Here is a 16,525-nt window from a genome sequence, read left to right as displayed (position 1 = left end):
CCAAAAGTTGAAATCTGCATGTAAAGGTTTTTTCTTTTTTTCGGTCTTTGTATGGAGATTTCAGATAACCCGCTAGAAGTCTGCATTTTGGGGCATACACGGGGCACGTTTTAATTTGTTTTTAGCACAATGACAAAGTTGAATTGAATAAAATGTCTTATATTGCCAATCCTTTTGTCTTTTTAAACAAAGGGAGAAACAGCAGCTTAAAGTAGGGGCACTCTGTTAACTAAGGTTTAAGATTTAACTTGTATTATGTATATTAGAAAAAAACATGGAGTAGTGCTGAAATTGTGGCACAACACAGTAAATCAACACTTCAGATATTAAATATAGTAAAATAAAATAAGAATTATGTTGGAAAATGGTGGTATGTGATGTGAAAATATAAAACAATATCAAAAGTATCCTTATTAGTTACAATGACAGTAGTGAAATATACAGTCCATCATAAATATGGGAAAGTAAAGCAATAACATTGCAAAACAAAATGCTTTTACAGGCGAATACAAACCAACACAAAAAATCTAGGCGTGCAGTATGAAAAGTACCTACAGTGTATATCCAGGGTCGGTACTACTTTTACTTGTATACAGGGGTGTAGCCAGAACTTTGTGGGGCCCCATAGCAACATTTTGAAGGGGCCCCTGTCCCAATGCTTCTAGAGAGACACCTCTCTGCAGCAGTTGTTAATTTTATGCCTATAATAGTGCCCTAGTTCATTTTCTGAACCATAGTAGAACCTTATTTAATGTTATGCCCCAAAATAGTGGCCTAATTTTTTTTTTAATGAATTGTAGTACTGCTTAAGTTCACCCTATGTCACATTTCAAAGCTGCCAGTACACATTATGCCGCACAGTACCCCCAATTCACATTATGATATATAGTGCTCCCCGTTCATATTGTGCCTCATTACAGTGTCCCGGTTTGTATTACATAAAAATAAAATGCCCTCCAGTTAATTCTATACTACACTACAAGGAGCAGGTCCAGGGGCATACCTAGATATATTGTTGGTCCCAAGGAAAAAGTTTGAAAGTACCCCTACGTACCACCCAATGGTGAATATGTATATAACACATGTAACTTTTACAGGGAAGGTGGGCCCCTCCTGCTCTGGGCCCTATATCAGTTGCACTGCCTGCATCTATGTGTATTACTTAGTAGATTTCTCTAATGTTTTTGTGCCACTCCGCTCTCTCAACAGTACAACAAACATCTGTACGTACACATCAGCCAGTCTAATCCCTCCTATAGTGATGCCTTGTTAGAGTCTGTGGATGTCCGTCAGATTTATGACAAGTTTCCAGAGAAGAAGGGAGGACTTAAAGAACTGTATGAGAAGGGGCCACCCAACGCCTTCTTTTTGGTCAAGTTCTGGGTAAGAAGTGCCATCTAACCTAGCTGTAATTGTAGTTGCTCTGTTGCTTATTTTATAAGTCTTTCACAATTACTTTGTTTTTGAGAATTGCAATACAGGTTGAGTATCCCTTATCCAAAATGCTTGGGACCAGAGGTATTTTGGATATCGGATTTTTCTGTATTTTGGAATAATTGCATACCATAATGAGATATCATGGTAATGGGACCTAAATCTAAGCACAGAATGCATTTATGTTTCATATACACCTTATACACACAGCCTGAAGGTCATTTTAGCCAATATTTTTTTATAACTTTGTGCATTAAACAAAGTGTGTACATACACACAATTCATTTATGTTCCATATACACCTTATACACACAGCCTAAAGGTCATTTAATACAATATTTTTAATAACTTTGTGTATTAAATAAAGTTTGTGTACATTGAGCCATCAAAAAACAAAGTTTTCACTATCTCACTCTCACTCAAAAAAGTCCGTATTTCGGAATATTCCGGATTTCGGAAAATTTGGATATGGGATACTCAACCTGTATGCGATTTTACATAGTCATTATATTATCTGTGGTTACGATTGTTCTTCCTACCAATAATAACCAGCAGTTGTTCTGTTCCTGTATAACTGGAACCCGTGTCAACGAAAGTTAAACAATGCCTATTTTAAGTACTGATCTCCAGTTTTTAGGCATACAGATCTGAGTTATTATTATGCAAGCAAAGAGGTGGGAATTGCTGCTATTATTGAAGCTTTGTATAGCTTGGTATATGGCAGCTCTGTTTATTGACTTTAGCGCTTATGTGTGTATTGCTTGTGAAGTAGATTCAATGAATCAAGGTGGGAATAAAAAAAGAAACGGTGATATTAGGTAGAGACAGGAGGAAACAAAGAATCAATATGGGCAGGAGCAAATAAGGAATAGGAGATAGAGCTAGATTGTTTTAGTAGTAAAAATAAGTATAGAATAAGGAGAAAAATAAATGAAATTAAATAAAAATATGAAAATATGAAAAATAAAAATAAAGATAAAAATAAATTAAAAGCAATTAAATGTTTGCAAGCTCTTTTCATGGGGTGGTCTTCAGTTTGCCAATACTGCAGTGTGCCCTGTGATAATCTCGCCAGCTCAGGCTGTTGAGTTCACAGGGCAGCACTACGAAAAGCACCCTTTTGCCCAGCTTTCTCTGCCCCTGGCAGAGAAAGCTGAGCGGGGACCGGCAGAGTGATCAGCTATGTGTGTCCGATGGATACAGAAGCTGATGTTAGGGTCTCCTGCCCTGTGCTGCCACGTCGTCATGGCAACCGGGAGACAAGTGCTAGTGGAGTAACCTGAGCGCAGCTGATACTCCGGTTCGGGTCTTTTGCTGTGCAGTGGTTATAGGCTCTGTGCACGGCAGGGGATCCGGTGCTGGTTTTTGTGCTCACAGTCTGTGAGGTCTGAGTGGGGCGTGGACAGCACCTGCTTTATAAGGCCTCTTTTCAGGGTAGGCAGATGCTGCTGAATCTTTGTTGGTTAGTCAGTTCATGAAACTTAGCCAGTACTGTGTAGCTTTGTATTTGTTTGTTGCTTACTGCAAATAGGCCTGGGGATTTGGTATTACACTCTGCCAATCCAGACCTAGCAGTAAGACTGGAGTCAGTCGTTTAGCTTGCTGGGGTTCTGTTACTACTCTGTGAACTTAGCAAGTTTGCGGCTGTATTCTAAGACTTGCCTGTCTAATCCTGTCTCACTGTGCTAGGTGTCAGGGGTCAGTTTAGTGGCAGTAAGCTAAAACCTGTGCACTGCAAGTGAGAATTAGGATTGTGGAGATTCTCCTTGTGTCTATCATTCCATCTCTGACCAAGGAGTTTACTGCCACACCCGTTGGTAACCCTTTAGGGTTTTGCTGTTGCCCTTAGCAACAGCATTTCGGGTTCTCTACGTATTAAAACACAACATCTTGCTTTTTCCATCTGGGCAGTTCTAATACAAGGGAGATACCCAGTTCCTTAGCCTCTGGGCTTCTCTGTTCACTTTCTGTGTATTTTGTTACCCTATCACCTTCTGTGTACGTTATGTCATATCCCCCAGTTTGTCTGTGAGTCCATCTGTTTTGCATAACAGTTCAAACACCAGTACATTCCTGCAGACACTGGAGTGCATAACAGTTCTGACACCAGTACTTTACTGCAGGCACTGGTGTGCATAACATATTCAGCAGCCTAATACTCCTGTTGAAATTTTGTGGGAATATGGAGCATACCCCTCAAAATACGTTGCAACAGGTGGTCGATCAGGTGCAGGTCCTGACTCGACAATTTAATGATTTGTCCATTAAAATGCACACCTCCCAGGCTGCTGGCGGAGCTCCCGCAGCAGCAGCACCTGCAGGGGTTAAGGAGCCGAAAGTAAATCTCCCGGATCGTTTTTCTGGAGATCGCTCGCAGTTCTTTTGTTTCGAGGAGAGCTGCAAGCTATATTTCCGGCTTAGGCCTCAGTCTTCTGGGTCGGAGATTCAGCGGGTGGGCATAGTGATTTCCTTGCTACAAGGAGACCCACAGGTCTGGGCATATGGGTTGCAGCCTGACTGTCCGTCGCTTAAAAGTGTTGATGCTTTTTTACGGCACTGGGCATGTTGTATGATGACCCTGACAAGACGGCCTCAGCCGAGGCTCAGATTTCGATCCTTAAGCAAGGGCGAAGGCCAGTTGAGGTTTACTGTACGGAGTTTCGGAGGTTGGCCCATGATACCCAGTGGAATGACCCAGCCCTGAGACACCAGTACCGAAGAGGTCTTTCTAACCAGATAAAGGACCAACTGGTACAATATCCCTTGCCTGATAGCTTGGATCAGCTCATGCAGTTATCCATCCGGGTGGATAGACGGCTGAGAGAGCGTAGGCTTGAAAGGGAGACTGAGATTTCCTTCCTTCCCAAGGGAACCTCAGACTCTGAGGAATTTTCTGAGGAGCCTATGCAGATTGGGGCTACCCGCCTCTCCTCGCGTGAGAAGACGCGGAGGAGACAGCAGGGGTTGTGTTTGTACTGTGGGAATAAAGGTCATGTGGTAGTATCATGCCCAGAAAAGCCGGAAAACTTCAGGGCCTGAGGGTGATGGGAAATATCCTGTCAGGCCAGAAGTCAGAATTTCCCAAGAAGACTTTTATCATTCCGGTGACCTTGAAGATCCTCGGTCAAACTGTCAAGACTGAGGCCTTTGTGGACAGTGGGGCCGATGGGGTTTTTATGAACCGCCAATTCGCCCTGAAACACTCTGTTCCCTTAGTACCCTTGGCATCGGAAATTGAGATTTGTGGGTTAAACGGGGAACCATTATCCCAAGGTAAAATTACCTCTTGCACTAGCCAGATTTCTTTGTTTATTGGAGCCACACACTCTGAAAAATTGTCCTTTTATGTGACTGTCTGTACTTTTGCCCCATTGGTGTTGGGGTTACCCTGGTTAAGGGCCCACAATCCTCAATTTGACTGGGTCTCTGGGGAGATTCTTAGTTGGGGTACTGATTGTTTCAGGAGTTGCTTGAGCCTTCCAGTCAGGCTCTCGCAGCTAAGTTTGCCAGGATTGCCAGGGTGTTATGCAGATTTTGCGGACGTGTTCTCCAAAAAAGTTGCAGAGGTACTACCTCCCCATCGCCCCTATGACTGTGCCATTGATTTGTTGCCAAATGCTAAGCTTCCCAAGAGCAGGTTGTACTCCCTGTCACGTCCTGAGACTCAGGCTATGGCAGAGTACATTCAGGAGAACTTGGCTAAGGGATTTATCAGACCTTCACAGTCTCCAGTTGGGTCGGGGTTCTTCTTCGTGGGTAAAAAGGACGGTTCGTTGCGACCCTGCATCGACTTCAGGGAATTGAACCGTATCACGATTAAAAACTCATACCCACTGCCTCTCATTTCGGTCTTGTTTGACCAGCTTCGTACTGCCACCATTTTTTCTAAGATTGACCTACGCGGTGCGTACAATCTAATCCGAATAAGAGAGGGGGATGAATGGAAGACTGCCTTTAATACCCACTCAGGGCATTATGAATATTTGGTGATGCCTTTTGGGCTCTGTAATGCCCCGGCAGTCTTCCAGGATTTCATGAATGATGTGCTCAGGGAATATTTGGATAGATTCTTAGTTGTATACTTAGATGACATCCTAATCTTCTCCCATTCCCTGGAGGAACATCGGAAGCATGTACGCTTAGTCCTCCAGAAACTCAGAGACCACCGGCTTGGGGCGAAGCTGGAGAAGTGCGAATTTGAAGTTCAGCAAATCGCATTTCTAGGATATATTATCTCCCCAGAAGGTTTCCAAATGGAGGGTTCCAAGGTACAGGCAGTCCTGGATTGGGTGCAGCCCACTAGTTTGAAGGCGCTTCAGCGTTTCCTGGGCTTTGCGAATTTTTATAGACGATTTATCGCTGGATTTTCGTCTATAGTGGCGCCCTTGGTGGCACTCACTAAGAAAGGGGCGGATGTTGCTCACTGGTCTTGTGAGGCTAAAGCGGCTTTTGCCCGTCTCAAAAGGGCATTTGTTTCGGCCAAGGTGCTGCGACACCCAGATCCAGAGCGTCCTTTTGTGGTGGAGGTGGATGCCTCTGAGATGGGTATTGGGGCAGTGCTTTCTCAGATGGGAGTGTCTGATAATCGCCTTCATCCCTGTGCTTACTTTTCCCGTAAATTTTCGCCTGCCGAGATGAATTATGACGTGGGTAACCGGGAATTGTTAGCTATTAAGGATGCACTCGAGGAGTGGAGACACTGGCTTGAGGGGGCTAAGTTTGTGGTCTCAATTCTCACTGACCATAAGAATCTGGCATATTTAGAGTCAGCGAAGCGTCTCAATGCCAGGCAGGCACGATGGGCTTTGTTTTTTGCTCGCTTTAATTTTTTGATAACATATCGCCCTGGGTCAAAAAACATCAAGGCTGATGCGCTCTCGCGGAGCTTTGCTCCAATCCAGGAGACCACCGAGGAGCCGTTGCCCATTGTTTCCCCATCATGTATTAAAGTGGGCATTACCCAGGACCTCTTATCATTAGTCCTTAGAGCACAGGAGCAGGCTCCTCCAGACCTTCCGGTAGGTCTTTTGTTTGTGCCTCCTAGGTTAAGACAGCGAGTGTTCCTGGAATTCCATGCCAAGAAGTCGGCAGGTCACCCGGGTATTGCCAGAACTCGGGAGTTGCTATCTAGGGCGGTGTGGTGGCCCTCGGTGGCTAAGGATGTGGATCAGTGGGTTCGGGCATGTGACATCTGTGCCCGAAATAAGACTCCTAGAGGGGTTCCTGTTGGCCCATTACATCCACTCTCTATCCCATCTAAGCCATGGACCCACATTTCAATGGATTTTGTGGTGGACTTGCCCAAATCCTCGGGGATGACAGCCATCTGGGTTGTCGTTGACAGGTTTTCGAAGATGGCGCACTTCGTTCCACTGGTTGGGCTGCCATCAGCCAGACGCCTGTCTGAATTATTTATGCTGCATGTTGTGCGTCTCCACGGGTTGCCACTTGATGTGGTCTCTGACCGCGGATCCCAGTTTGTGGACAAATTCTGGAGGGCATTTTGTTCCGATCTCCAGATTTCTGTCAGCTTGTCGTCAGGCTACCATCCGCAGTCTAATGGGCAGACTGAAAGGGTGAACCAGTCCTTGGAGCAGTTCCTCAGGTGTTATGTCTCCAAGTGTCAGACTGACTGGGTTGCTCATCTGTCCATGGCGGAGTTTGCCTATAACAACGCGGCTCACTCTGCTACAGGGATCTCTCCCTTCCTTTGTGTGTATGGGCATCATCCTAAGGCCAATTCTTTTGACCCCCTGGACTCCACGCCTGGTGGTTCCTCTGTGGTTTCGGTTCTTAGAGGTATTTGGCGGAAAGTGAAGAAAGCCCTTGTGTCTGTGTCATTAGTGACCAAAAGGGTTTTTGATAAGCGGAAAAGACCCTGCAGCTTCAAATTAGGAGACTTCGTCTGGTTGTCTACCAAGAATTTGAAGTTGAGACAGCCATCTCATAAGTTAGGGCCCCGGTTCATCGGCCCTTATAAGATCACCAGGGTTATCAATCCGGTGGCATTTCAGTTAGATCTGCCCCGTTCTTTGGGTATCAATAAAACATTTCATTGTTCCCTTTTAAAACGGGCGATTAGTAATCCTTCTTCCAGTGGAAGACCTTCCCCTCTTCTGATACGTGGCCAGAGGGAGTTTGTTGTTGAAAGGATTCTGGACTCCAAGGTGGTTCGGGGTCGGCTGTCATTTTTGGTGCACTGGAAGGGGTATGGCCCGGAGGAGCGGTCGAGGGTGCGCAGTTGTGATCTTCATGCCCCCAGACTGATACGCTCTTTCTTCTCGCAGTTCCACGATTAAACCCGGTGGTAGGGGTTCTTTGACCCCTCGTCAGAGGGGGGGTACTGTTAGGGTCTCCTGCCCTGTGCTGCCACGTCGTCATGGCAACCGGGAGACAAGTGCTAGTGGAGTAACCTGAGCGCAGCTGATACTCCGGTTCGGGTCTTTTGCTGTGCAGTGGTTATAGGCTCTGTGCACGGCAGGGGATCCGGTGCTGGTTTTTGTGCTCACAGTCTGTGAGGTCTGAGTGGGGCGTGGACAGCACCTGCTTTATAAGGCCTCTTTTCAGGGTAGGCAGATGCGGCTGAATCTTTGTTGGTTAGTCAGTTCATGAAACTTAGCCAGTACTGTGTAGCTTTGTATTTGTTTGTTGCTTACTGCAAATAGGCCTGGGGATTTGGTATTACACTCTGCCAATCCAGACCTAGCAGTAAGACTGGAGTCAGTCGTTTAGCTTGCTGGGGTTCTGTTACTACTCTGTGAACTTAGCAAGTTTGCGGCTGTATTCTAAGACTTGCCTGTCTAATCCTGTCTCACTGTGCTAGGTGTCAGGGGTCAGTTTAGTGGCAGTAAGCTAAAACCTGTGCACTGCAAGTGAGAATTAGGATTGTGGAGATTCTCCTTGTGTCTATCATTCCATCTCTGACCAAGGAGTTTACTGCCACACCCGTTGGTAACCCTTTAGGGTTTTGCTGTTGCCCTTAGCAACAGCATTTCGGGTTCTCTACGTATTAAAACACAACATCTTGCTTTTTCCATCTGGGCAGTTCTAATACAAGGGAGATACCCAGTTCCTTAGCCTCTGGGCTTCTCTGTTCACTTTCTGTGTATTTTGTTACCCTATCACCTTCTGTGTACGTTATGTCATATCCCCCAGTTTGTCTGTGAGTCCATCTGTTTTGCATAACAGTTCAAACACCAGTACATTCCTGCAGACACTGGAGTGCATAACAGTTCTGACACCAGTACTTTACTGCAGGCACTGGTGTGCATAACAGCTGATCACCGTATAAAAATTAAAAAAAGACCATACTCCCCTGTCCAGGGAGCCGGTGTCCGCTGCTTCGGTGAGCGCTGCCGGACGCCGGGTCCCCCATATGTTACGCTGTGACCCTGGTGCTGTAAAGTGACGCTGCAAAGCAGCAGCGCACTTTACAGCACCGGGGTCACAGCGCAGGAGAAGGACCCCGCGCCCGGCAGCCTCCTGAAGCTCCCTGAACAAGTGAGTGTATTGATCTTCTGGGAGTAGGGGGGGGGGGGGGGGTCAACCGGGCAGTAGCGGTGATGCGGATGGTGATAAATAGGCCCCTAAAGCCACTAAACAGATCTAAGAAACAAAATCTTTAAGCTGCTTACACAACCCAATATAGCGCAGCATACGGTTTAATTTTACTATATGGCAGCTCTGAGTGTAGTTTTATGGGGGTTTTATATTCTATTTGTAATTTAAATATTTATAGCAAAAACAAGTTTTGCTTTTTTATTTGATCAGGTTAAGTCATAGTACTAGATTTACTGAGGTGTGGCTATGACCTCCAAAGTTTGGGGTCAAAGCCACTGAGAATCATTGGCTTTGCAAAGCCACTACTTAGTAGATTTAGCCCAAATGATCAACTAGCCCGGGCTTATACATGGAGTTCAAAAAGTCCCTTCACAGTGACTATGCGCTAAATTTTCCTACAGAGCATGTGTGTGTTTAGAAACAATCTTTTTACATGAAATAAAATATGATTTGTTATGTACTTATTAAGTGTTGAAAGTGTTGTCCCTTTCTAGTCTCTCATGCCTGCAGAGATCTGTGTAGGGACTTTTCAAACTTCCTGTATTTTAAGCACAAAATAATGGAATTGAGTGAAGATTATAAGCACATCTTGTGATAAAACATAAATACATGATACAAAACCTTTTTTTAAATGATGCCAAAATATTACTGAAATAGTCTATAAAGCAATAAAAGAATGCTATAAGGCAGTGATATGGCATGGGTTATTTCTATGGTACAGTCTAATGAAAGCAAACATCTGATTGGATGATTTTCATTATAAAGCACTTTTTCAGTTAGCACATTTTATTAAATAAACCTCATTGTCATCTTTTATCTTCACTTCTCTCTTGTTATACTGGCAGGCTGACCTCAATACCAGCATTCAGGATGAACCAGGCGTGTTCTATGGTGTAAGCAGCCAATACGAGAGCCCTGAGAACATGACCATCACTTGTTCCTCCAAAGTATGTTCCTTCGGAAAACAAGTGGTGGAGAAAGTAGAGGTGAGACATTTTCTTTATATTCACAATGCAGCAGTGTGCATATAACATTGCAGGTTTTTTTTTTAATTACATGTAAAGTAGTGTAGTGTGTAGTTCTCACATCAGTATTTGAATCAGTGAAGAGTACAGTATGTAGGAAAAAGCCCAAAAAAAAGAAAAGAAGAATTTTTTTTTTTTTTTTTTTTTTAAAGATACAGTTAATAAAAAAATTATATATATAATTACTTCCATTCGGGTCAGTTCTATCCTTGGTATATGGAGAACATAGATATATCTACCTAGCTATTGCTTTGCACCACTCTTCAGGTTCTTCATCCTTAAATACTTAGTTGCTTTGAGAACCTTTCTAGAGGTCTGGACATGTGGCTGAAGAATAATTATGATGACGTTTAATAGTGAATTAAGCACACTGGCTAATTTGTTGAGTATGTGTCTTCGTTGATCCACAGACTGAATATGCCCGGTTTGAAAATGGACGTTTTCTGTATCGCATCCATCGCTCACCCATGTGTGAATATCTCATCAACTTCATCCACAAATTAAAGCAGCTTCCCGAAAAATACATGATGAACAGCGTGTTAGAGAATTTCACTATACTACAGGTAAAAAGTACTAAATCACACTTAGAGAATTGTTACCACTATATTACGTTTAAACACTGTATATGTTATGAACAATAGATGGTAAATGTAAAATACATTCTAGCCTGGCATTTGGGAGGTGCATTGTAAACCAATTTGCTTCAACTTCTCTGAGAAGTTCTGTTGGGCTTTCCCCTTACAGTATAGACCAGGTTGTGGGTTGACCACCACAATAATACACTCATATCTCTTTGAATGAGTACGAATATTATGGGCATAAACTATGAGTGCCCCATAACTGAGGAATTAAAACATCAACATAATTAGCATATTCCTCGGTGCTGAACGTTTTGAAATGTTCACATGGAGAAAACATGTAAATATTCTTATGATGCCATGACCATGAAGAAACTGCTAAATGGAGTTGTACAGATTGAGCCACGCTAGTCATGGCTCCGTCTAGCGGGCGCATCTCTGTCTGGCTGGGCACGCTCGCCCGTGATGGAGGTGCGCCTTATTCACTAGAATGGGAGAATGTCTCCGTCGCTCGCCCGGACGGAGACACTCACAATGTGACTAGGCACGCCCGAGTCACTCCCCGTGCATGCCTGTGATGGAGCTGCTTCAGATGAGCGCGGCTCCATCTGTTTGTGCTCCCAGTTGCAAGTCAAGTTGTCATACGCAAACATTATAGCTTTGCAGATGTGCAGTGAATTTCACTAGGCAGTGGTTGGAGGTATTACTAGATAAATGGCAGAAATTCTCAAAATTATGGTTAATATATATCTCACTGAGGAAAATCCCAAGAGAATACAGGTTCTCTTTAGGAAAATAGGCCTGATTTATTATACATGTTCTGAGGCCTTTATCCTGATATTTTCAGTGTAGGCATCTAGATATACAGAGAGTGATTGGCTTGCTTCTGTGCACAATTATTTGTGGCAGCCACAAGAATACTGGAACTTATTACATAGTGCACATTTGTACGTTGTATAATGTAACATTTAAACAGTTTTTACACACTGACCTCATAAGCGATCCGCGCACTGTGTTTGAATCTATAAAATAACAGCTGTGATGTTTATTAAAGTTTTACTATTAAGTCTACCTTATTGCTGGAGGTTATTTATTTTACCAAATAATTTATTTTTGCTTGTTTGTTTTAATTTTTCACCATTCAGGTGGTTACAAATCGAGACACCCAAGAACTGCTTCTCTGCATAGCTTACGTATTTGAAGTGTCCACCAGTGAGCATGGCGCTCAGCATCACATCTATAGACTGGTGAAAGACTGAGCAGTAAAGAACCCTTCCCCATGACTCAGCCGTGTAGGACTTGGCTGTTTTCGGCAAACCTGGAGGCCTCTCCTGTTTTCCTCGAATCTCTAAACACTTCCTGGGAGAGGATACCTAGAAAGTGGGGATGGGACCCTTAAAAGGATGCATGGACATGAGGGGGAAGGGCCACAAAACCACAAAGACCTCACCCTAACAGAACCTTCTGTGTTATGTTTTGAGCCAAAAGGAATATATATAAATATCTATATATATATATATATATATAAATATATGTTTGTGTGTGAAACCGTTTCCAAACTGGGGAAACCATGCAGAAGCCGCAGCTGTCATAAGGTGTTTCATTTTTAATGTTTGTTTTTTCTTTCTTTAACATTATGTTGCTGCCAAGTGCATCAGTACACGGTACGGCGCCAATTTAACAATAAGGAGAGGAAGACGGAGTGTGATTGGAGACTATCAACACTCGTCCTCTCAGTTTTTTTATTGTTTTTTTTTTTTTTTAAATCTAGCTTCTTGGACCCCACTGAAATGCAACTTGCACTTTCTGTGGTCAAAACATTGTATCTATAGTCACCATAACATTTTTTTTTTGCCCACTAAAGTTTTTTTTAAATAATAGGCTTACACAGTATTTTAACCTGGTTCACTTTTCAATCTCATGATGTGTGGCCAGTTCTAAGACTAAGATATATTTAACATAAGGCACTCACAGAAAGCAAATTCTACTGTGTTGGAGGTTTTGGTCTTATATATGTGAGAATGTTAAACTATCATGGTGTATGTAATCTCCATTATGGGCTTGTGAAGATATTTGGAAGTCAGAAAGTGGTCTATAATGTGACTTAAGCAGTTCTTCTTGCCAAGCAAATGCATACTTTCTGTGAGTGGAAAACACCTGACTAAGCATTATCATCTGGTCCCAGCCAAGTCTTGCTGAGCAAGAATGAAACATTGATAAACATTCAGCTTTTATTTCCAAGTGCTTGTATAATACTCAAACTGGGGCTTCCCATAAGTGTCATTTTGGCACTTTTAACAAGATACCCTAAAGATAATCAATGAGAGACTTGCCATGAAGATGAAGCTGAAGACTTTGGGTATTGAGCAGTTGGACTATTGTAAAGTATGACTACAAGAAAGAGATGTATAGTGACTCTCACCCTCGTCTCATACATTGAGTGCCTAAATGAAAGTGGAAAAAAAGACATAAATATATATATTTTTTGTATTGAAAAGCCAACACTTTTTCCTGAGTGGATTTGATATTGTGCCATGAAAATAATAATGAAATATGTACTTAACTGCCAGCCCACATCCTGAAAGTCCCCCGAAGCACTCCCGAAGATGGCCACAATGTGGGGCGGAGCAGTCCTTCTAAAAGTGGAAAAGATTTGTCATTTCAAACATATGTTGGGTGTTATTAAGAAGTGATGGGAGCAATATTTACATTTATTTTGCTTGCCAATGATAGAAAGGAGGGGTGTGTTGTTGAGTGTTTGACATATCTTCTCCAAAAAATAAGCAAAGAATTGGGGCATTTAAGGTCCAAAAAGGGCGTTTATTAGTACTAAGAGTAATATGAGACCTCTAGATGGTCCCGAAGACCTAACATGATGTGCTTGTGTATGCCACTACTGTCAAATGCATTAACTTTAACAAATGTACTTGATACTTAGGAGGTAAAATAGACATGTACAGCTTTAGGTCACCTTTTAATTATTTTGCTGTTGGGGTAGAATGCTGAATCTCCAGCTACCCCATCCCCCAGTCCACCCTCACCAACCTGCAGCAGATTGGTCAAACCAAAGAAATACCTACTATGCGGATCTACTGACCTTCTCTTCACTCCTGTCTTCATTTGTCTTATTTGTGGACATTTCTAAAGCTATTTTTTGTTTTCAGCAGTGAAGATTGAATGAACACAGAATTTAAAGCATTTTAGTTTGGTTACAAATTTGTTTTGTTGAAGTGCCACTATTGTCTACAACTCTAGCTCTAACTGAAGGACATTTTTTCATCCCCTGCCAGAGTCCTTCTCGCTTTGTTTGTGGATTCTACCTATTTATTGGGTTTAAATCAAATGGGGAGTTTACAGAAAGAAACATAACTGGTTATGGTTAATTTGGAAGCTCATATGGGAACAAATATTTCATAGCTCTATGAGATACATCAGAAGTACAACATTGAGCACTTTTAGGTGTTCATAGTAATTAATTAAGATCCTGGTTTTATTTATCAACACACATAATACAATTTGCCTTATCTATGTCCTGTACCATTTGTCTGTAATCACCATATCAGTATACATGGTTTATTTAGCAAAATATTTAACCATCAAGTAGATGTTCCCTTGCATCTCCCTTTACCATTAATATTGTCTCTAATTAAATCTATGAATGGGACTGGGTGTGGTTTCTGTGAACAGGCGTGAGCTCGGCAAGTAATCCTGTACATTTAAAGCGGCATTAATTTAATAGGAAAAAATAAGGATGATTTTTCCTTTTAACTTAATGCCATATGAAATCTATAGAATAAGTTACTGAGATCATGTTGGTTCACGGAAATCACACCGTTACATGTACCCTATTGTGTTAAAAAAATGCTTATATAAAATGTCAGTGCCATGTTTAAATATAAGATATTTGAATTTAATTGCACTATGTTAGCTAACAGTGCAGCAGTGGTGTTCAGAAGGCTTGGATGACTTCATGTTGTGTCATTAAAGAGCTTTTCAGTAGAGCTTTTTGACCTGTGCTCAGAAGAAGTCTTTAATACCAGGTAATTAGTCTTTCCCCATTGGAGCAAATCCTACTTCAAGTATCTTAAGTTTTGACAGGTTCATGCATATTTGTAGCTTTTATACCAGTAGACAATATCCCTTCTGTTTTTGGTTACCCGTTCATGTGCTATGCTTTTACTTGTTCTCTGCCATTAAAGTTTGCTTATTGCTGATGCTCTAGTGAAGTTTTAGCAATAAGGGAGTCTTTATGGGATGTATAGGAAGTGGTGTCCCTTCCACAAATACTACAATCACATCATACGTTTGAGGGAACAGTCAACACATCAACGCTTATTTTTTTTTTTTTTTTTTTTATAGTGGAACTGAATTAATTTAGCAGATTCTCTACAAAGTATGAATCAGTCAGTTGAGAGACTAGTGAAGGTAACCAAATACATTTTGTGAATCAAACTTGCCATATGTTTCCTCCATTGCTCAGCGCAACAAGCACATTTTCATAGTTATTTGTTCTGATTTTTTTTTTTTTTTTTTTGAGGGAGCCCATTGTACACAGGACAAAACAAAAACAGTGGAATTTAATGTATACCCATGTTTGTATTGTGAACAAAACTTTCTTAGTATATAAAATTATTTTACAAGAAAACTGGGTTTTTCTTTCCATATTTATGACTATCACTTTAATGGTCAAATCATACAAGCATCCTCCTATAAATACAAACTAATTTAATGAGTTGTATTTGTGTAATTTCTGTTGTAACTGAGCACTAATAAGGCAATTTGTTACAGACCAATAATGCCTTGCCTAAAGTTTTTATTAAACAAAAATAAACACATTTCCATAGTTAATATGGTTGTTGTACACCAAAACTTCTCTGGGTGAAGGTCGACATAAAAGTAGAAAAGTTTGACAAGTAAAAAAGGTTGACAGGGTCAAAAGGTCCACATGAAAAAAGTTGACACACTTTTTTGTGTTTTTTTTGTTTTAAACATACTTGACCTAAATTTGTTGAAATGTGTCAACCCTTTTCATATCAACCTTTTGAATCTATCGATATTAATGTACTCGTCGACCTTTTATCTTTTGACCCCGTCCACCTTTTTACTTGCAACCCTATGGTGTCAACCTATTGACTGTTGACCTTTTAACTGTCTGTCTTTTCATCCACCACCCAACTTCTTTTACGTACTTTTTTCCCCTATGTTAGGTCCATTAAAATAGGCGTGCAGTAGAACTTGTATGCAGAGGTGGATTTCCCTCTAGGTGGCACTTGATGGCGGGTGGAACACCATGCTGATGAGGTCAAGCAATTATTATTTTTTTTGCCATTGCGACTTTTTAAAAATATTTTATTTAACAACTGATTGGAGTATGACAATGGGCTTCAACTTGCGGTCCAAGATGAGGTAGTAGGGTGAGGTTGGGGCTGCTTTGGCAGTCTCAAGGCATCTGGATTGGCCCGAATGAAGGGAGCAGTGACGTGATGGGAGAGGACAGGCAATAATGTGCCTAGGGCCGGCCTGACTTCTAAATCCCGCCCCTGCTTGTATGTCCTCCTTTCTGCAGCGGGGTACACTGGGCTCCACAAGGAAAGACATAGGGGTGTAGATAGGATCAACAGGCTCAAAAGCTTTGACTGTTCCCAGAATGCATAGCGCCGCCTCTATAACCCCTCCTCCCTGCACAGGAGCACAGTTTTGTAGTTGGTGCCGCAGAATGCAGGCACATAACAGAGGGGCTGCTCTGGGCAGCCCTAAGAAGAGCTTTTTTGAAGAAAAGTGAAGACTTCAAGGGCTGTAGCAGTGTGACATGTCTAGTGACATTCACTGCTGCAGCTCCATCTCTCCCCAGCGGCGCTGTACACTCCCGAGCCCTGGTTGCCGGGTAACTACAGCAGTGCTTTATCGTGATCCGGGGCGGTCGGTGGG

The 16,525-nt window shown here is 42.2% G+C and overlaps 1 protein-coding gene across 4 annotated transcripts in view; it reads left to right on the top strand.

The window, feature by feature from the left end:
- The window catches only part of TEAD2 (TEA domain transcription factor 2), a 224,379-nt gene extending 209,137 nt beyond the window's left edge, over positions 1–15,242 (top strand). For all 4 annotated transcript variants that reach the window (XM_063942889.1, XM_063942892.1, XM_063942891.1 and 1 more), the window contains 4 exons: positions 1,210–1,383; positions 9,840–9,980; positions 10,430–10,582; positions 11,743–15,242. In XM_063942889.1, coding sequence (XP_063798959.1) covers positions 1,210–1,383; positions 9,840–9,980; positions 10,430–10,582; positions 11,743–11,856 — 582 coding nt within the window. In that variant the 3' untranslated portion in view covers positions 11,857–15,242. The remainder of the gene's footprint in view (positions 1–1,209; positions 1,384–9,839; positions 9,981–10,429; positions 10,583–11,742) is intronic.
- The last annotated feature ends 1,283 nt before the right edge of the window (positions 15,243–16,525 follow it).

The sequence above is a fragment of the Pseudophryne corroboree genome, chromosome 10 (assembly GCF_028390025.1).
Source record: "Pseudophryne corroboree isolate aPseCor3 chromosome 10, aPseCor3.hap2, whole genome shotgun sequence".
In the NCBI taxonomy this organism is placed as follows: domain Eukaryota; kingdom Metazoa; phylum Chordata; class Amphibia; order Anura; family Myobatrachidae; genus Pseudophryne; species Pseudophryne corroboree.
Note: the sequence above shows the minus strand (reverse complement) of the source record. Positions and strands in the feature narration are given on the sequence as shown.